Source organism: Perna viridis, chromosome 5, assembly GCF_037379345.1.
Source record: "Perna viridis isolate PV_CMFRI_1.1 ecotype Kerala chromosome 5, ASM3737934v1, whole genome shotgun sequence".
Classification (NCBI taxonomy): Eukaryota; Metazoa; Mollusca; class Bivalvia; order Mytilida; family Mytilidae; genus Perna; species Perna viridis.
Window position 1 is genome coordinate 3,530,000 of NC_142449.1, and position 22,373 is coordinate 3,552,372.

General features: G+C 31.5%; 2 protein-coding genes across 3 annotated transcripts in view; one reads left to right on the forward strand and one right to left on the reverse strand.

The window, feature by feature from the left end:
* The window catches only part of LOC148615630 (uncharacterized), a 32,803-nt gene extending 15,963 nt beyond the window's left edge, over positions 1–16,840 (forward strand). For both annotated transcript variants that reach the window (XM_088582069.1, XM_088582070.1), the window contains 4 exons: positions 2,052–2,149; positions 10,449–10,587; positions 11,430–11,485; positions 14,309–16,840. In XM_088582069.1, coding sequence (XP_088438195.1) covers positions 2,052–2,149; positions 10,449–10,587; positions 11,430–11,485; positions 14,309–15,024 — 1,009 coding nt within the window. In that variant the 3' untranslated portion in view covers positions 15,025–16,840. The remainder of the gene's footprint in view (positions 1–2,051; positions 2,150–10,448; positions 10,588–11,429; positions 11,486–14,308) is intronic.
* An 883-nt stretch (positions 16,841–17,723) lies between these two features.
* The window catches only part of LOC148615631 (uncharacterized protein F13E9.13, mitochondrial-like), a 29,226-nt gene continuing 24,576 nt past the window's right edge, over positions 17,724–22,373 (reverse strand). Inside the window, exons 5-6 of the mRNA XM_088582080.1 lie at positions 18,854–18,981; positions 17,724–18,271 (exon numbers count right to left, since the gene is read on the reverse strand). Of these exons, the coding sequence (XP_088438206.1) occupies positions 18,066–18,271; positions 18,854–18,981 (334 nt within the window). The 3' untranslated portion in view covers positions 17,724–18,065. The remainder of the gene's footprint in view (positions 18,272–18,853; positions 18,982–22,373) is intronic.

Sequence of the window (22,373 nt, forward strand, 5' to 3'; positions counted from 1 at the left end):
TTGTCTCCACTTTAGTATTATGTTTTAACATGAGATTTATGAATGTTTAATTTGGTTTCTCTTAATATTGATTTAATAAGCAAATATAAAGGAAATTTATTCTGATTGATTTACATGTAGCAGTCAGTAAAGTTTAATTAGGAATTCAGATTCTTCCAGACCTAGGTGTTTTAAATTTCCTAGAAATAAACCTTGTCCCTGTTATGAATTATCTCCCCTCAAGCAAAATGAAGCTTTGATTGAATCCAGACTCTTTGAGTTCCTTCCATTTAAATATTAGATTTGATATTTGAGAATTTCTTCGAAATAAAATTCTTAGAAGGAGTGGTATTAAATGTAACTAGAAAGTCTTGCATCGTCAGAGGGAAACAAATAATTCTGATTTTGATCTTCTTCCAACAGTTTGTAGTAATGTCATTACTAGTTAAATGTTCTGCCAATCAATTTAATAAATTTAAATTACATAAAAATGATCCTACATGTATAAATATTGACATTGATTTGAAACCATTCTGATATGACTAACACCTACTTTACTAAATTAAAGTCCAAAACTTAATGATAGAAAAACAACTATTCTAAGAAAATTGTGCAATTGTGAGGTTGTAAAAAACAGAAGTTGTCTTTATATTTTTTTGACATCATGATAACCCTGAGTTCCAAAATCTGCATTTAGAACAGTAAGGGTATGTTAAAGATTTTAAAGATTGTAAAAATGAAATTTCCAGATGTTTAAAATACTTCAAACATTAAAATGCTAAATCGGTTTTTTTTTAAGTAGAAAAAACACGTTTGAATGATCCTATCCTTCTCCGGTGTATTTTATTGTAAGTTTAAGACTTTTAGATAATACTGTCTGCCTTTGAACTGGTATTTACATGGAAGAATAAATTTTAACTCTACCTTATTTGAACGGAGTGGTAGTATTTTCTGTTGAGTTTTCAGCCTGACTAGTTCATCAAGGGATAAATATTCACAAATAAATTTCATCTTTCTAATGGCGTTTTTAGAGCCCTTGGTCTCCAAGCTATAATACTGGCTAATGTAATTACTTGGTATCAACTAATGCATGGCTGTTTTTATAATTATTCAAATGCATTAACAAATTAGACAATTTTTTCATCAAGACATAAAGTTAAGTGTAGAACATAAAATTGTCAATGTTGAAGTTATACAAACAGGAATTTAATGCTTCAGTAGATCATGATTTCCATTTTATTTCTGGTATTTTATTTTACTGCCTGATTCAGTGCTTGGTTAGTAATAATATTCTAAACAAAATCATAGCATGTCACCATGGTTACAGGTTAACTTTATTATACATTGTACATTATTAGACAACATTTGGCATTCTTTTAAATATTAGTATTGTACTCACCTCGAATACCATACTACAACTGTGGTTTGGAAAAACTCCTTAAATAATGAGCTTTGAGTATCTTGTTCTTGAAGTACAGATTTTTTTTTGTTCCAGCCTAGCTTGAGGCAATGCGGAATGGGCACTGACTTTTTCACATGAAGTTTAGAATAATTAAGATGAAAGTTAGGAAAGAAAGAAAATGATGGTGCCTTTCATTGAATATTGTCATGTCTGTAGAAGAAAGATCATATGAAATAATTGGTGAATTTATATGTAAACAAGTACTATCTTAAAAAAAAAGATAGCCGACGCAGTAAAACTTTGTTCTTTTTTTTAAGTTTCTACATTTCTTTCATGAAAATAACACATGGCAATTTCAAATTTTCGATTGTGTTTTTTTTAACGTAATTTCAAAATTTCGATGCAGTTTTTGCGAACGCCACTAAGTTAGCAGTATTTGGCCAATCGGAAAACATAATTGCGATCAGGTGATTTGCGTTTCCATAGAAGAGCGTCCTTAAGGTCAAAGGGTAAAAAGCGAAACTATACCGACTGCGTCGAAAAAATAAAAGAACCGGGTATGTGATCTTTCGACCCTTTAATGATGAAATCCCCTGCAAAAATTTCCAGGTAGACCACAGTTTAAACTTAGAATAACTCCTCCTTTAAACTATATTTCTTCAATTTGTAGGATGGAGACGGTCAATTTTCCAAGTGCAACCTCCTCGCCAATTTATCAGACCCAGAAGGTGTGTTGTCCCAACGAGAATTGTTATGATACTGGATCAGGTTTGTGTTTGAATTTACTAATCATAACATAATTTGCAGTCCTTCGGTATATACGTACTGTATATGGCAAAACCTGTGTTTTATGCTTACTATGATTATTCACCGATACCCTGTATTTTTGAGATTTTGTCCAAACCATAAATATTTGATACCTTAGTTTAAAAAATCAGAGTTCAAAGCCATCCACAAACTGATGTTATTTTAACCAACCAAGAAAATTGATTCCCACAAATAATTTCAAAGTAAACTAAGCTGTTTCTACTAATTGTTGTTTTTTTTTTATTATTAATATTTTATACCTTTATCATGATTTTCACTGCCATATGAGGATGAAGCTATAATAAAGTGTACATGTCTATACCCCTTCATTGACACCATGTTTTTTTTTATAACAACTTCAATATAAAGGTGTTATTCAAAGGGTATATTGCTGCTATATTCAAGTAAATTGAAATTGTTTAAACACATTATTTTCTAACTACAAATGCATATTGGAAATCCAAATGACTACATATAATAAGGCACTGAGTGTAAGCCCTGAACAAAAGACATAAAATCTAGTAATTACCCTATTCTTTGGATATGGAAACCACCCCCTGCATGTAAATGTTATAGATTCTAAAGATCAAACGTCCCACAACCAGAGGTGGTGTATAAATTGTTCTTTATTAGGTAAATCTTGCTTGGAATAGGAAGTAGAAATTCATCAACTATTTACACATTCTAGTATACCTAAAAGGTCAATATTAATAGTACTCAATACATATATTGATTATTTTATACTATATCTGCAGTGTATTAATAATTTTATTCTATTTCGGTTAATTTTTTTATTCAGATTTCTATTCTCTCTTGAAAAGAAGATGAGTGGATGTTCATAATACTTTATCCATACTTTCTTTTTTATCACTAATTGATGACATATATGTTTCTAAATATAAATTCTAAATACAGGACTGGAAATTGGCACTTGATAAAAACCAGTATGTGACAGCTATATCAATGGACCTTTCGAAAGCTTTTGATTGTCTGCCACATGATATTCTTTTAAGTAAACTCTCTGCTTACGCTTTATCCTCTAAATCTGTGAAATTACTGGAATATTATTTAATAGGTCATAAGCTGCAAATCAAACTGCACTGAGTAGTCAGTGATTGGGCTGACATCACTTAGGGTATGCCTCAAAGTTCTATACTCGGTTCCTTGTTTTTAATAAATGATATATTTTGTTTCATTGATCAGGGTACTTTATATAATTATGCTGATGATAACACCTTGTCTTATACTGATTATGATTTTTGACAATTTAATATCTGATTTTTTAAAGCGAAGTACTGTATTGATAGAATGGTTCAAAATATATTGTATGTAGGCCAACACTGAAAAATTTCAATTATATAGGTAATGAAACATATGATATGAAGCCTGTTTTTCATATTAAGTCAGCTGAAATAACCTTAGATGATGTTGTCAAATTACTGGGGATCCATATAAACTATCAAGTGAATTCTATCAATATATAAAAATATCTGTAGTAAGGCCCATAGCAACTCAGTGTGTTTAAGCGCATTGGCTGCTACCTCTCCGGATGAAATAAACTTACCATATTTCATACTTACATTTTTCGGACTCTAGTTTTTGTCCTTTGGCATGGCATTTTTGTACTAAAAGTATTACTTCTAAATTGGAAAAAAATACGTGAAAGAGCCTTGCGATTTATATATAAAGACTATGAGAGTACATATGATGAACTATTAGACCGAGCTGAAGTACCATCGCTTAAGATCAGAAGGATGTGTACAATGGCTGTAGAGTGTTTTAAGATTTTAGACAAGCTATCACCATCATAATTACATGATTTTGTTTAAAACAAAACTCGGTTAATAATTTTAGACACTCAGTATTCATATATTGTAAATGAGTTTAGAAAAAATATCAAATTTGAATCAATTTAAAAACAATAAGCTGATATATTCTTTTTGCAACAAAGTCTCCAAGGTCTGGCCTTTATTTAGGGGATGGGGTGTGCAATATGAATAGTTCTAACTCAACATTATATTGAGTAAGTAAATAGCATACAATAGACAGACAGTTGAGGAGTAAGTGGACCAACAGCAAATGGTATCATTTCAAATATTATAAGGAGTGGCTTGGTCAGGGAGTGAAGCAAAAATGTGGTATATTTCCACAAGAAACCCCTCAAGCAATTTATTATACGAACTAAAAAAAGCACTGCCTGGCCTTCAACGTGAAGTATGACTCACATTGAATGGTATACTTCTATCTCCCTGTAAGATGTGTTAAAAAGTACACAAAAACATTAGTCCCTACCTTAAAAAATAAATATTAACAATATAAGATGGGACATGACTATTGATTTTCACAGTATAAGATGGGACGTGAGTAGCAATATTAACAGTACAAGATGGGACATGAATATTTATTTTTTCAGTATAAGATGGGACATGAATAGCAATATTAACAGTATGAGATGGGACATGAATATTTATTTTTTCAATATAAGATGGGACATGAATAGTAATATTAACAGTATAAAATGGGATATGAATAATGATATTAACAGTAAATGATGAGACATGAATTATTATTTAAGATGGGACATGAATAAATATATTACCAGTAAAATATGGGACATGAATAGTAATATCAACAATATAAATGGTACATGTATATTAATATTCACAGTATAAGATGGGACATGAATAGTAATATTAAAAATATAAGATTGGACAGGAATAATGATATTAATAGTATAATATGGGACATGAATAATAATATTTACAGTATAAGATATAAGATGGGACATGAATAATGATATTTACAGTATAAGATATAAGATGGGACATGATTAATAATATTAAAAGTGTAAGATGGGACATGAATTATTATATAAGATGGGACATGAATAAATATGTTAACAGTATAATATGGGACAGGAATAGTAATATCAAAAGATGGAATGAATAATTGTGTTAACAGTATAAGACGGGACATACATAGAAAGAAATGGGATATAAGTGAACGGACTATTGGGATTTAAATAAACAAACAAATTGGGACATGTGTCATGGATAACAAAAACATTGGGACATGAATTTTAAAAAATGGGGACAAGACAACACAGGAGGTAGTTCCAGACTTAGTATAAAAGATACAGTAGCATTACATGTCTTATGAGGTTTTAAGTCTCACAATTTTATATCCAATAATGTAGTATACTGATTAATGACATTTGGTTATGGCGGATTACAAACAAGTAGGCCAGTCTTCGTACATTCTATTACCAGCAATATTTTTTTACATTTTGACTTGGGTATATGGTCATAGGTATATGAATATGAATTTGCAACAAATGTATTTAAAAATGTTTAAAAATTGCCCTAGATGTGCAAGAATTAAAAACTAAATGGAAAAATAAGCAATGTAAAACCTTAAATATTGTAAAAATAAAAATATGAAACAACATTGTGTTAGGGTTGGTTTGTTTCATGATTTTAGAGAACATTTGCGATTAAGATATTTCAAATTAAGTATAGATTTCTTCTAGGGTGCTCATATCTTCCTTATAAAAAGAAATTTGAAAAAATTGGAGTAATGAAATTGCTAAAATTTTCCATATTGTGAATGATGAATAACTTTATTTGCATAAGTAACTTCAGTGCTATAGCACAAAACATAATATACAAATTGACAATATGACAGAGAACAAGCAGGTGAATACATTTGTACTTTAAAAATACTTAAGAAAAATATGTAGTCGGGGATCAACATAATTAAACGAATGATATACTAATTATCCAACAATTAGTATTTACACTTCCAGGTAGCTTTGAAGAACAAGTTAAGTTTTTTAGGCAAGCCTTGGGACTGAACCTGCAATAATATTTGAAGTTTGTGTATGTTAGGCAAAGAATAATAGTAACGAGGAAAAACACATCTAAAAAATATGTATGCCGTACAAACCATAACAAAATGATATTCGTCTTCTATTGAGTTCATATTTCGTCAGTCGCCAAATCGAATATTCCTTGGTAAGTTTTCATAAATACCAAACGTAATCTTAGTGTACCACTACCTAGTTTAGTTAAAGATTAATCAAGATTCCAGTGGAAATCAAAAGAATGAAATCCAGAGACTAAAAAAAAGAGCAACATCAAAATCCAGATTTAGATATATCTCTTGTTCAAAAATAGTTTATAAGATTTGTATAAACCAAGCTTTTCACAGTCAGATACACATTCAAGACAGTTTTGAAAATACTGGTCTTAATACGACATTTAAAAAATTCATGTGACACATTTAGGTTATTCATATCCAATCATAAGTAGTTAAGACCTAGATTAAATAACAGATCACGTACATTTGAAGTCCAATTTGTTTTACCATTTCAAACATCAATACATACTAACATATACAAATCATAAACTATATTAGACTTGTACAATATGTAACCGATATTATTCAGTCTTAAATTTCGTATAATATATAGAGGTAATTGACAGAGGTAATTGACCAAATTCAACAAACTAAAAAAGAAATTGGTGCTGTTCTACCTAACTCTAAAACATATCTACAAAATCTGTTATGAACTAATTCCACGCCTCGAGCCCTGTGGATACTTAGATTTTGGAGGCGTAACACAATACGAAACAGATATTTAAGTAAAATAAATGTCCTTTTTTACGGAAAACCTGACCGCAAACCATAGTGGTGCACCGTGTTTGGAAAGATGCCAGGTTCCTTGCACGTTAAAGAACCCTGCTGTGGTATTCGATAGGAGTAGGAACCTTTGAGCTCCGCCACAGGAGGCTAAATTGCCCTACCTTACCCATCCCTCCCTTTTTCCAGTGGCAATCAAAATTTGTCGACCCTATTATCCTTGTGACCCATCCTTTTTTTTTCTTCATTTCATGTTCATTTTATCATCCATTTCATGTTCATTGTCTGAATATAGCTGAAATATTGCTGCTCGGACGTTAAACCCCAACAAACAAACAACAAACACTTACAACGTTTTATAAATGAGTTAAGCATGTGTGTGTAATAAAATTAAAATTTAAAACTTTGCAGTATTTTTAATTGTTAAAAATTAGTTTTTAGTAAATTCTGACAACAAATTCATTCTCTATTTCAAACTATAATCATTGCCATTTGAGCACATTATCACGGTTTTTTTTTACATTTTAAGAAGCGTCTATTCTAAACAAAAAGAACCAGACTTTGTTTTCTGAATGACATTATATGTGTTTTAAATACAATTAGTCTAAGATTGTGTTATGGTAGGAAGTGTTTAATGAGCAATGATACGGTGAAACCATCACGTTAAAACACTGAAATGTTATCACTTCATTTTTGTTCTTCTCCTAGCACCCTCCAATTCCTGGGTCAGGACAATATTTTTGAAGTAATTTGCCTTTTGCTGGTTGTATCAGTAACCAATCATGAAAATAAGAGAAATAACTAAATTTATCTCTTCATTCAGATCAAATTATTGAATTTTTATTGGAAACACAACTTTCCCCGAAAATGGATATCAAAATGACAAAATTTATCATTTATTTCAGGAAATATTATTTAATTTGTACTAGAAACAAAACATGGCCCATCAATAAAGTGAGAAGAAGTGAGATACAATAATGTTTGTGACTTAATGGAAACAGAAAATTGTATTATAGGATGTATCATGGAAGCTCTATCGGTGTTTGGTAACAACTTCTGTACAAATTTTGTCATTACGTTAGACAGATACCATCCTCAGGGGCTGTAACTCATTCTTCACGGATTAGCTATTATTTAGATCATATTTGATGATATTTCTAAGACAAATTACATTTCACATCCAGATCAGTTCTCTCAGGCATTCAACATTGTGTTATAATTGATTGTAGTTTTCAGTTTATTCAGAATAGCGGAACTGCTTGAAAAAAATCATTCAAAATTGTTCTTTTACAGTGTTAGTGACAGGATGTTTTGATGCTGATAGTTCTAATCTGAGGTCTTTTAGGAACATGACGGGTTTATAAGAGTGTTATTTTTGTTTCTGAAGTAATGTCCATTATAACAAAATTAATATTATATTGATGAACTTGATATAAAAAATAAGTTTTTTTTTTCTTTATAAAAATATTATATGTAGCGTAACTGTTAGTAATGCTTGATCAATTATTTAAGGATATTTGAAGTTTCCGGACTAGCGTGTTATGGTATTTCCAACTATATTGTTTATTACAAGATGAAGACATATTTGATTTTCATTGCAAGATGTTTGATTTTGTATATGACAGCCCCAAAAAGAAGAGAAGGAAAAATATTGTTGCAAACCCATTTATGCTTTAAATATGCAAATTAGCAGCTCTTTATTTTTAAACCACATTCAGATTACATTGTCTGTTGTCCTAATTTCCCCCTTTTTAAGTCTGGATAGTATTTCTCATTGACATATCATCCAATGCTGTGACAAGTTAATTCCCATACGAATTTCCATCATTTTCTGTTCCAATATTTTCTAATTATTTCTGATCTCCTTGATAACTGATATGATGTATGGAAAATCAGCAGCCAGATGATCAAACACATAAATATTGTTCTTTACTCAGAAAATACTTCTTACAAGTCAGCTGGACTTAGTAACTCGCTGATTACCTGTTGTTAATGTACTTAGTGAGTTTGTTTGAGGAAATGATGGATTGGTTTTTATCCAAATGATAATTTTTATCATTTTTAAATGTCAAATTATTCCTTTCATTAGTAAGACACATTTGTTCAACATTTATTTTTAAATTAAATATACATATAACATCAATTTTATAATGATACAGTGCTTACTACTATAAAGTAAAAATACATTTTACAGCATCTTGCTAGACCATTAATTATTTAACTCCGTGGTTGATATAGTTTGTTTGTTTTTTTTTTATTTCTATTTCAAAGACTTTGTTTGTCAAATTCCTTTTTTCATTTATTGTATAAATGAGAGTCACAGAAAAAAGCCATTTATTTTCAAATTCATTTCTTTTATTTGTAAATAATTGATAGTATACAGAACAGTATAGATTCATATATATAACTTTAATATGTCACTAGAGGAACTGACTGTTCGTTATAGAAAAAGCAACAAATATTTCTAAGAAATCTTATATTCTAAGAATCTTGCAACATGCAACATTTTGTGGCAATTCAATTTATTTTCAAATGTAAAATGGGCTTCAATTACGACATTTTATAGCATTCTCTTGCTGCATAGTATTGATTCTATATTTTATGTTTCTTGCCGTGTGGAGAAACATGCTATTTCATTTACTTAATGATGCAAAACAGTTCCAAGATCACTATCCCACAACATTTTATTGAAAATTAAATGTCCTAAAAATTTACAAACATTTTCATTGGTTTTCTCATATAGAGCGGGGTACAGAAAACAGACAGATAAGATTGAGAGATCAAGTTGTTTTAGTTGCAGAGTTGAAATTGTCAGAAAGCCAACATCTCTTCCATTATTTCGTTGTAAAAAGGTGCTTTGAAATATGTTATTGTTGATAAATGTTAAAATAAAGCATAAAATAAATCAACAGGAAAAAAAATGCAACAAGTTTTTCGTATGTTTTGAAAATACCAGAACAAAATATGTTCATCATATGTTAAAACATATGAAAAACATATGTTTCAGACTGGTGAATTAAATCTTGAAAAATAATTAACGAGTCCATGATATGGGTGGCACAACTTTTTTTACCACTGAATTTTTTGTGCCAGAGTAATTTTGTCATATGTATGTCAAAAAGTTAAATCGGCAGTGGATGGCTCACAAAATTATTTTGCACAAAATAAAGAGTTATCGCCCTGTTTCAATGAATTATATGTACTCTATTTCTCTTTATTCATTGCAGTTAATCAAAATTTAGGAAACAAACATTTGTGATATTACATTTTTAAAACCAATTTGTTATGTGCCAACGTCTGGTTTTTGGATAGACTCCCTTTTAAATACAAATTTCATGGTATTTATATGTTTTCAGTAGGTTTTCATTTATGAAAAGAGTATTGATTTTTTTAACATGATTCCATGTCTTTTTTTAAAGAAAAATACATTCTTTTACCATAATGGTACTAAACATTTGTTTCCATATGTTTTAAAACTGGATTTGTTTTTCTGTGTAGCACCGATGTATTCTAAAATAAATTATTTCTATTTTTACAATAGGTCAAATGGCGGGTATCGTGCATAGTTGGAATCGCTAGAAATTATTGAATTGAGTAATTTGTTTTTTACTTCTTTCAGAACCCCAGAAAGATAGTGGGGGAGGTTTGGATGAAAACGATCAGAAATTTTTGGCTATAACATTTGGTTCAGCTACAGCAGCCTTGGTCATCATACTGCTTATTATAGTACTTAGTTTCTGTCGGAAACAACAACCACGGTATGGTATTGCAGTACTAATGCACGCCTTGTCTTTTTTAATTATTTAAAGAGTGTTTCAATATTTTTTTACAGGTTATACTAAATAACCTGGTTTGCGGTATTTTACACTTATAAAAAGTGTAAACTGGTCCAAAATAGTTTATCAAGTATAACCTGTTCAAAAATTAGAAACATTCCTTATAATTTGATTTCAATGTAACAGACGAAATATTAAGAATTAATTGGTAATTAGAACTTATTTTGTTTGGGATTATTTGAATCGAGGAGTGCGAATCAGTCGACGTTAATGACGTCATAGTATCCGGCTAGGTGATCACAATAACCTGGTTTGCTCAGAGAGAACCAACCAATCAGAAAGCTTGTTACAATTTTAATAAAACTATTTTGAAGTCCAGCACATACAATTAACACATCAGTATTTCTAACATTGGACAACATGGATATTTATATGTTTACATTTGTCCATCTGTTCGTTTGTATTTCTGTTGAATAGATACAAATCATTCTTCACACTTAAAAAAGCAACTTGTTAAAGTTTAAAAGAAAAAAAACTTTGGACAATAGATACGGAAGAAAGTGACAGCGTATTTATATCAGCTACGATATTTTTAATTGATTCAAATGTACAACCATTATACAAATATAATGTCATATTTTATATTTGATATTTAAAAAGATATGTATTGAGGCAGGAAAACATCAAATATCGTAAGTGCTAGCTCAACATTCAATATTGAAATTAATTTACACACAATTAAAATACATTAATGTTTGAACAGACAATTCTGCGTAAATTAATTTCAAACTTTTGAAAAACTGATACATGTATTAATGTTTCAGGTTTATAGAGAATTTTTTCAACAGAAGACATAGAATGTATGAGGAAGATATAATAGGTAGGTACAATACTATTCACTATTGTTTTTATGATTTTATTTTTGCTACTAGAGGAAGCTTTCTATTTATATTAGAGTCATTGTCCCCTACTGCTAAAAGGGGCAAAATGGGAGAGATAGCTGTTTATTTAAAATTGATGTAGAAGGTGTATCTATCACTCAATTTTGACAATACTTCGTTCTTATAAAATTCTGATTTAAGAATATTTAACAGATTTTAGTTTACAGGGGCCAAAGTGGGGCCACACCATATAAGTTTTGGTCAGAATTTGAGAAGTTGTTTTTATTTGATTCCATAAAAATCTCTGTCAAAATGGGCCAAAGGGGGTCATGCCAAAAAAAAAAAGATAAAAAAAACTTTGATTTTCTTCTGATTTTGTAATGTTTTATTATATTCCGGCTTACGTCTAATCGCAATTAAATTTTAAAGCTGTATCCAGATTAAATTGTGTGTTCGTACTTGTCCTGTGTAGGGTTCGACCTCAGCTGTTGTATCAATCTGCATAATGCAAGCTAGTTTATTCGCATTTTTCTTTTAAGCCAATAAACAATATCATAAATGTGATGAATTTGTTTTACAAAAATCCAAGACGGGAAAGGAGTCATGGCTGTCGCCACTATACATCACCTAAGTTGCTTGATGTCTCCATAGATGGTCGTCTTCCTTTCATACAAAAATCTCTTCGACTTTATCGCATTCGAACTAAACTTTATTCTAATACTCCCGGTCACGTCATTATGAGAGATTTAAACATGATCGAAAACAAATCTCACCGTAAAGTCCTTTTTAAAGCTCTCAGGTACCGTGAACAAAATATAGATAAAACGAGAACAAGAAGACATCGATTTTTTGTCAGATTGGGTCAAGGCTGTGAGATCTTTAATTTTGAAACGTATGACAGTTTTAAGTAAGTCAACGAGTGTCAATGCTACATCGGTTTTCAAAGACCCCGATGTAGCAAACCCATTATCTACTATATGTGACAAAGATGTAGTCATACCAGCAGACAAAGCCCAAAACAATATTGTTTTTGTCTGAAAATGTATTACATCCAATGTTCATTATCAGAGGTGGACGTAGTCGTAGAAAATAATAGATGTAATAAGACACATACTGCTAGAAAAGAGATAGTGGAAAACCATAAATCTATGCTATCCTCTTTTGGTCTCTCTACTAAAAGACGATGATTGTGATCTACCATCTATATACTGGATTCCTAAACTCCACAAGAATCTATACAAACAATGTTACATTGCTGGATCTGCTAAATTCACTACCAAACCGCTTTCAAACTTTTAACTTCTATACTCACAGCTGTCAAAGATGGTCTCCAGTCCTACCAAGACATTTGTTACTCCGGTAGTGGTATTAATTCAATGTGGATCCTGAAAAAATCGGAAGATCTTCTGGAACCCCTCAATTCTAGATTATTATCAGAATACAATAGCATTAAAACCTATGATTTTTCTACTCTGTATTTCTATTCCCCATACTCAATTAAAATCCCGACTCAAAAACATTATAGATCGTTGTCAGTCCAAAATTGACCGTACACCTAGATACAAATACGCAGTTCTTGATAGGGATTCCTCACATTTTGTAAGAAAAACAGTTCCAAATCATCTTCCAAATATACCGAAGAATATGTTTTCAAAATGCTGGAAATTTTGGCCGACAACACATTTGTCCAGTGTTGACGTGTTTTTAAACAAACGGTCGGCATTCCAATGAGAACAAATTCTGCCCCTCTACCTGCAGACCTATTCCTTCACTCTTATGAGACTGACTTTATAACTAATCTGACCCAAAACTATCGACTAAACTATGCGACATACGCGATGACTTTTTCATTCCTCATTGTGAAATTTTCTTTCATCTGTTGCAATATCCCTTCAGCACCTGCGTATGGAGTTTTCATATCACAACTCATATGTTATGCAAGAGCTTGTCGTAACTATGCAGACTTCTTGTATCAAGCTAGACTTCTTACAGTTAAGCTATTGGAACAGTGTTATGTTGCTACAAGATAGAAGTCATCACTACAGAGGTTTTATAGTCGTCATCATGAACTCGTGGATCGTTACGGTGTATCCATCTACACCATGAAAACTTATTTGTTCAGTGTGTCATAGTTTTCCTTTCCTCTTTTCCTCTACCTTGGACTTTTTATGATCAAATCGGCGGGTGTTTCTAGAAAAGCAGAGGAAGCTTACCTTACCGGTGCACCTGGTCCATGCTACCACTTTTTAGTTGAGTCCAAATTGCTTACTTACTTTTGTTACTTTGTATGTATTATGTCATGTTCTTTGTTGTATGTGTCTGTTTTCAATATCTGGTTTTTGTCCCTGGATTACATTCTGTTGATTTCCAGTAGAATCTTGGTTCCCTTGATTACTCTTTTGACCAACCTAAATGGATGCATTACTGATAACTTGAGATTGTTTTTCCCATTGTATGAAATCGTAGAAGAAAACAATTCTGACATATTTATTTTGGTGTAGCATGTCTTTATGCAAAATTAGCATTTAAAAACTCCCATGAAGGTTTCCCAGTATTCATTCCCTATTTCGATAAAGACTATCCATGACATCAACTGAATAATGCATGATAATAATTTACACAAGGAAGATTAATACCTTTAAAATATCATGTAGAATAGGAAATTATGGTTTTTGTGATATACTGTTGCTAACACGGGGTAAAAATGATGGGGAATATTTGAACCTTAAAATTTAAATTATTTTGTCTCTAACAAAATTCAGTAAAGAATTGCATAAAATTAGAGATGTATGTGGATTGACTTTTGAACTTTTTTTTACTAGGGGTACAGCCATCGGCCCCATTTTTTGAGGGATCTGACTACCATTACAAGAATGGAGGAGCTACAAGACTGATAGAATCTGAATACGAAGAGATACCATACTATAATGCTAAAGACAAATACCCAGTATTAGAAACATGTTCTGATGGCTATAATCAGGATTCACAAGAAACAAGTCATCAGAATGATTACACTAGAGATTTACTTATATCACTGGCGTCAGGAAACGACAATACAGAAACAACAGAGAACCACGAAGGGGAAACAACTCCATCCACTGATGCAATATCTGGATCATATGAGAATGCAGCTGCAAAATTGGCACCATCTGTCCAAGAGACAAACACTAAAGCTTTTGAAAGTCTTTCAAATACTGCTGCAGACAGTTTAGCAATGAGCAGCCTACCTTCAGCATGCCATACAAGGGAGATAAATGAGAGACAGGCCACTAGTGAATTTAATAGTCCATCTAAATGCTCAAATGTTAGTTTACCTAATGATTACATTAACTTTAATAATATTGTTGTACCTAACAGTGAGCATAATGCTGCTGTCTCACTGCCGAGCCCTTGTGAGCAAAGCATTGTCACGCCCCCTCCTAAAGCACATTCCTATGAGAAACTTGATATGTCAACAAGAACAAATACTGAAGAATTGTATGATGCCTTACATGGGTCTGTCAACGAAAAACTTAATGGACAAGTAACTGATTCGTAATTATCTCTGGTTTGGAATGTTACTGCCATTCTATAACAGTACAGAATGTCCTTATTTGAAATGTAAAGGATTAAACAAGTTATTCATTTCAATATGATGCAGTGATTGAAAAAAAATTTTTTTCTTCCTGTGACTTGTTCAAAACCCTTTCAAAGATGGTTTTTAAACAATACCAGGAGTATGTGTAAATACAGTGAAAAAGAACCAAGTATGGTTAAAGGCAGATCAAGGAAATAGGGAATACAAAGTTGGAATACTGAATTTTGTATGACAAATATTCCTAATTGAACACATTCTATATGCAAAAGACATTCCTTCTTTGATCCTTTTGAAGTTTAGTTAGGGTCATATGATGCTCAAGTGATATTGGCATAGATTGCTAAGATGATGTCATTGATGATGTCATTAATGTACTGATAATGACATCTTATTGGCGTTGAATTAATTATATATATTGCAAATGACAGGCCCCATACTACGTGCATACAAAAATATGAAATGTCATGGTTTCAATGACAGTGACTTATGAAATGGTTTATGCATTGTATACCCTTAATACTGTGAGGAAATTGCTTTATGAATTTCGTTGTGTGGAATCACATAGTTTTTGGTAGATATTAAATATACTTTTCTTTAATAGCTGATACAGCATAGAATGTAGTTATAATGATTCCAGTACATAATAATAATAATTACCAAATAAACTACTATATTTTAAGTAAAACAATCTTCTTACAAACAATAGTAAAAAGTTATATACCTAAAGACAAATTAACTGTAAGTGTTTGTATCAAATACACTGTAATTCGTTGTCCTTATTTTTTTTAAAATCCCATTTCTATACCATGACTAAAACTTAATTTAATCCCTAGAAACAAAGTTGTTGGGGAAAATGCTTTTTTGGAGGCGATAGTAGAGTATGCAATACTCGTAATTTAACGTGTATGTATTGATAGATATGTACAATATAATGATATTGCAGCCATGTATCTATTTATGTGCATATAAATGTATCTGTTCGCTTATTATCCTGTACATATATCTATGTATTCATCCATGAAATGGATGCAGTAGTTATATGCTTCAATGTGAGAATTCATTAATTTCAAGTTAGGTTCCATTTTTTGTCTGAATATTATTATTTTTATTTAATACAATAGTTGATTTGTGGTAACTAAGATTGTTTATATATTGTTGTCTATGGGAAAGTTTGAATTAGGACTTACTCCACAATACATTAATTTCTGTTTTCAGTAAAATATCGGTTTAATCAACTTTATGACAGTTGCGAAGAAATTGAGTATGGAATCAACTTTCATGAAAGAATTTTAAGGATTTTACAATTTAAGTATGACATTCGTTTTGCAAAGAACTACATGTAGTTCTGATATGTAGCCTATTCTCTATACAGTTAAACCCAAAGTCGCAGAAATTGACTTTCTGTTTAAAAGAAATACGAATTTAAATTATGTGGTTAAATAAATTAGATTTTGGTTAAACATAATGAACAAAAAGAACAATGGAGCTACCCATTAGAAACTCAATCCTTATTATATTCAGTAGCGCCTACGTCACTGATATCGAGTTCATGTGTAAGTATTGACCATACTTTTTATGTTCATGTATAAGTAATGATGTTTTTTTTCACGTGCAATATAATTACTCAGTGATACTAATCTGCAGCAGCTACATTATGTCTATACTTTCCAGGTTTTGTATTTTATTTTATTGATTATTTGTAGTTATTATTGTTTTGCTATTAAGTACATGTTTTGTTTGTTATTTTTTTCCGTATAAATAAAAGTTACAATTTTCAGTGAGGTGTTCTTATGCTTATCATCGTCCATTGTCATTTAAGGAAATAAATACACACACATACATTGAACATCTTAAATCAAAGACATTGTTCAATTTGTATACCCATACATATAATGAAACCATAGCGATAGTCAGTAACACACATACATGAAAACATTATAATACAAAAAAAGAACTGTTGTACTACATATAAACTGAACCAACAAATATTTAACAGTGTTTTAACCAAACTTGGGACAAGCAATAAATTGGATTGTCTGTATCATGTAGAAGTTATTTAGCCGTTAAAATCGGGTTTGTGAAAATCCATTACCTAGAGGTGATATACGAATGTCGGAAACTATTCTATATCCAGATCGGATTCCCGGAAGACTTCTGTAGACTTCACTAATATATTTTCTATGTTTATGTAGCCAAACCTTTGCACCATAACTGGACAATGTAATTAATTTCTCCAATAAACAGTATCAAAGTTGGGATAAAGTAATTTGTCAGACTGGACACGTGTCATTTTACTAGAGATCATGTGACCTTTCTGTCGTGTGGTAGATTAATTCTGTATCATGGATTTGGAAATATATCAAGAACAGGTCTAAATGAAAAAAAATGTTAATATTTGATATTGTTAAGTTTTATGAGAGATTATGAGGCTCCCGATACTTAGTAGAAGAATTTTGGGGTGATTTGCCATCATGGGTGAGGCTCCTAAAGTTTGTTAGAAGAATTTGGTGTGATCTGCTATCATGGGCGAGGCTCTTGAAATTTGGTAGAGGAATTTGAGGTTATCTGCCATCATGGAACATGAGAGAATCACAAGACACAAATAATGTTGAATATTTTGTTAATTAGGGTGCTTACTGATTACCAAAATAATAAAACCATTTAAAATATTTGTCAATTTATTCATCAATTTGTGTATACACATTATGCAAAGTTACAATGAGCAGGGTAAGAGAAGGGCTGTCAATCTATGATTCATATTCTTGTAGGAGCTGCGAACAATGAGCAGGGTAAAGGAAGGGCTGTCAATCTATGATTCACATTCTTGTAGGAGCTGAGAACAATGAGCAGGGTAAAGGAAGGGCTGTCAATCTATGATCCACATTCTTGTAGGAGCTGAGTACATTGAGCAGTGTAAAGGAAGAGTTGTCAATCTATGATTCACATTCTTCTGGCAATACATATGCTTACTTAGAAAAAAAAACAAAGAGGTTTACTCATTTTTAGCCATTTTTTATTTTTTCTTGAAGAGACTTAACAGCTCCCATAAATTTTTTCAGTCTTTTTTCATCCAAGGCATTATTCCAATGTCCTCCTTGTTTGAAATAAGAACCAACTATCAGTCCATTGGCTGATTGGTACTGTTCTAGATTATCATTCGTCACACCTGATCCAATCAAAATAGGTAAATTTGTTGCTTGCTGCACATCTGAAATATAAATCACATCAATGTAACAACACATTCCAACACATCAGGGACATTTTTCCTTCCCCCAACTTACAATATTATAAATGGAAATTTTTTTGGTGCTGTACCTAAAAGATCCTAATATTTGAAATCCAAGGACATTTTTAACCCTAAAAGCACTACTGTGTAGTTGTGTAAAATTTAAAATTCAGTTTATTTAATCAACATTTCTGCCCCAAAAGTACAATAATGAATATATAAACCTTTAATTATATGGAAAATTAGTAGTTTTAGCAGAAAGTGTATCTAAATCTTTATGTCATGGCAATAACTGATATCAGAATTTTTTGTGAGTGATTTATATTTTCGAAGATATCTTGTGAGAAAAAAGATATTAGTGAAAAAAAAATGTTTCTCTTAAATATAATAAAAAGAGTTTACCAAAATATTTGATTAATACAGGGAGTTTATATTAAATACAGATGTCAAACTTGAAGTTTTTAGCCCTTTCCAAAGACAAACAGGCAACTGATAAACTTTAAGTTTACAGGCAGGTAAATTATATAGTTCAAATTCCATCAAATAAGCTGTCCAGAATATTACCTTTGAACTCTGTCTGGTCTGCTGCTTGTCCTGTGTGTGACCCTGTCAGAATAACCCCATCACTAAGGAAAAACTGTGCTGCTTTAGCTGTATCTGCTATTCTTACATCTGATGTAATTGCATGGGCACTGAAAAAAATACAGCAGATATCATATAATGACAGATATTTTGATAAATGCTGCATAAAACAGTGTACAGTTATCCTACTAACATTTTAAGCATATACTCAGAGCTGTAAGATTAAGATGACATTCAGACAACAGATGTAGTCTGGAATAGCATCAAAAGCTTGAGTACAGCTGAATTCAGACCTGAATGGTTAAGCCAACAAATGCATGAATATCTTTACATGAAGGACACTAGTAAATTCACATAACAACATTCAGACACCAGTATAATGTATTATACAAAGGCCAGAATACAATATAAATAATAATTTTCTTTTATTACAGAATCTTTCAAAAGGGACCACTTATATTGTTGTTATCAACTTTTTGCAGCTCAGAAATGTGTTCATATAATGCAAAAATAGTGGTACAATGTATACATTACCCTCTCGTTTTGCTTTTCTCAAACAAACTATTATAGTGTTAAAAGCTAAGAATAATATTTTGACCTTAAATCATAGATATAGTCACCCAAGGGACTTAATGATATAATGTGGAAAATACAAGATTACCATAAACTATAAAGGAGCAATATAATCATTGTATTGATTGCTGTAAGCGGATTAAGTATCCCTTGGAAGATGAACAAGAGATACAGAATTATTCTTAATGTGCTCCAAAAATATAATTACTTTATCATGTATCTTTATAATCCACATCCTCTTCACCTAATCCTGTATAAAACTAAATCAATACTTTATCTGTAGCGTTATACCACCACTAACTCTTGCATATAATGCTTGTTAAACTCAAAGCAAATAAGTGACTGTTCAGCTAATGAGAGCAGATAAGAGGCTTCCAATATCCGGAGAATCCTTACAATACAGTTACATAGGAATGCATTCAAAGCTCAACTCCCATTAGTCAAAATACACATTCTGTTCCCCATGGACTGGAGCATGATCCAAAACCAACAAAGTGAAGTTACTTGTTTTCCATTAAAACACTTTCCCATTAAAAAATTTTAAGTTGAAATAATTTGAGTAAACAAACCAATGGGAAAACCCTTGCTTCACATGGACTAAGAAAATGTTGAAAATATAATGAACAAAGGATGAAGCTTGATAAAACCACATTTATCAAAACTCTGAAGTTTCAGTTTGACATCTCTTTATATTTGGATATTTATCAAAATATTTCATAAAATATTTTTATAAAATAGTTGTCTGACAATGAATAAATGTGATATTAGACCTGTAGGTACATGTACATGTATGTTTTACTTAAAGTTTGTAAGTTACAATGACTTCTCATATATTCACCATTTTTAATAAAAGTGCTGCTAAATATGATAGACTACAAAAACTAAATAGGTTTAGCCCCCTTTAGAGCCTCTTTTATGACTAAATCCAGATTAATTAGAAAGAAAAAATGTTAATACTTACATACTTACATACAAGATATATACATCATCAAACTAATAAAAAGAATCATCATTAAATTAATCAAGCATGACTATACTGTCAAACAATTTATGCCATATTAAATTTGCACCATCAAAAGTGTATGAAGTATTATACCCAGATTTGTATATTTATTTTGGTCCTTTGTTTCTATTTAGATGGATCAACAATCTTCAAAATAAATCAGAACTTTTCTACAACAGACCTTGTATATGAATCTTTAAAATCTATAATTTTGCATAAATATGAAGTTTATACAAAAATGTTTATAAAACCCAGGCCAGGACTTACTGTTTATTGATGGAAGTGAAAAACTATAAAGCACCAATATTACAGCACTGAATTCCTCGAAGCATTTTTAAGCATGTGGACAGATTATGAGATAGTCCACTTTACACCATCAAAAGCATGTAAATGGAAGTATTTGTCTACGAGAAGGATTTAATTTCCAACAGACAGACTGACAGACCTGACAGCAACTGAAACTTCCCAAACACACTAAAAATCCATAAAAATTTGGAATTGAAACATAAAGATGTCAAGACTGATATTGGTTTAGAGATGAGTCATTAATATAAAGTCATAAAATGCTTGTGTCAGTCTCATTTTGGCCCCTAATTCCTTAATATTAGCAAAGGCGGATCTAAGTGGGAACCCTTTATCAATTTGCAAAAAATTATTAACATAGCATATTTTGTTTGTAAATGCATTTTATGGGCCCCTGGTTGGCCACCTTGGGTGAAGCTCTAAATTGGCAACTGACTAGGAGGGAAAAAAATCAGTCCATATTTATTTCAAGGAATGGAAACTTGTGGTAAAATTTTATTCCGATCCATCGACTAATAAAGATTTTTTACATACAAAAATGCTATCATTGCCAATGAGATAGTCATCCCCCAAATGCCAAACAATAAACAATTAAACTTGAACAGGTCACCACATGGTCTTCAAAGATGGTCACAACCCATACCAGAAAGCAAGCTGTTAAAAGGTCCCAAAATAAATGATGTGAAACTATTCATAAAAGACGAAAATCAACTAATACATAGAAAAATGTAAAATGAATAACAATGATTATAAAAAACAACAACAACCAATAGGCGTACCTGGCTTGGGATTGGCACGTAAAGTGTGTGACAGGTTAAATATGTTTGTAAACTCTTTACCCTCTTTATACTCATTTTATATGACATTCCAACCAGAGCAGGACATACCTACCCATCTGGAGCATTTCTGTTTTATTATTGAGTTGCCATTGGGCCAGAGCAGGACATGGTTACCCTTCTGGACCATTTCTGTTTTATTATTAGAGTTGCCATTGGACCAGAGCAGGACATACTTACCCTTCTGGAGCATTTCTGTTTTTATTATTGAGTTGCCATTGGGCCAGAGCAGGACATACTTACCCATCTGGAGCATTTCTGTTTTATTATTGAGTTGCCACTGGGCCAGAGCAGGACATGCTTATCCATCTGGACCATTTCTGTTTTAATTTATTAGAGTTGCCATTGGACCAGAGCAGGACATACCTACCCTTCTGGACCATTTCTGTTTTAATTTATTAGAGTTGCCATTGGACCAGAGCAGGACATACCTACCCTTCTGGACCATTTCTGTTTTAATTTATTAGAGTTGCCATTGGACCAGAGCAGGACATGCTTACCCTTCTGGACCATTTCTGTTTTAACTTATTAGAGTTGCCATTGGACCAGAGCAGGACATACTTACCCTTCTGGACCATTTCTGTTTTATTATTAGAGTTGCCATTGGACCAGAGCAGGACATACTTACCCTTCTGGAGCATTTCTGTTTTTATTATTGAGTTGCCATTGGGCCAGAGCAGGACATACTTACCCATCTGGAGCATTTCTGTTTTATTATTGAGTTGCCACTGGGCCAGAGCAGGACATGCTTATCCATCTGGACCATTTCTGTTTTAATTTATTAGAG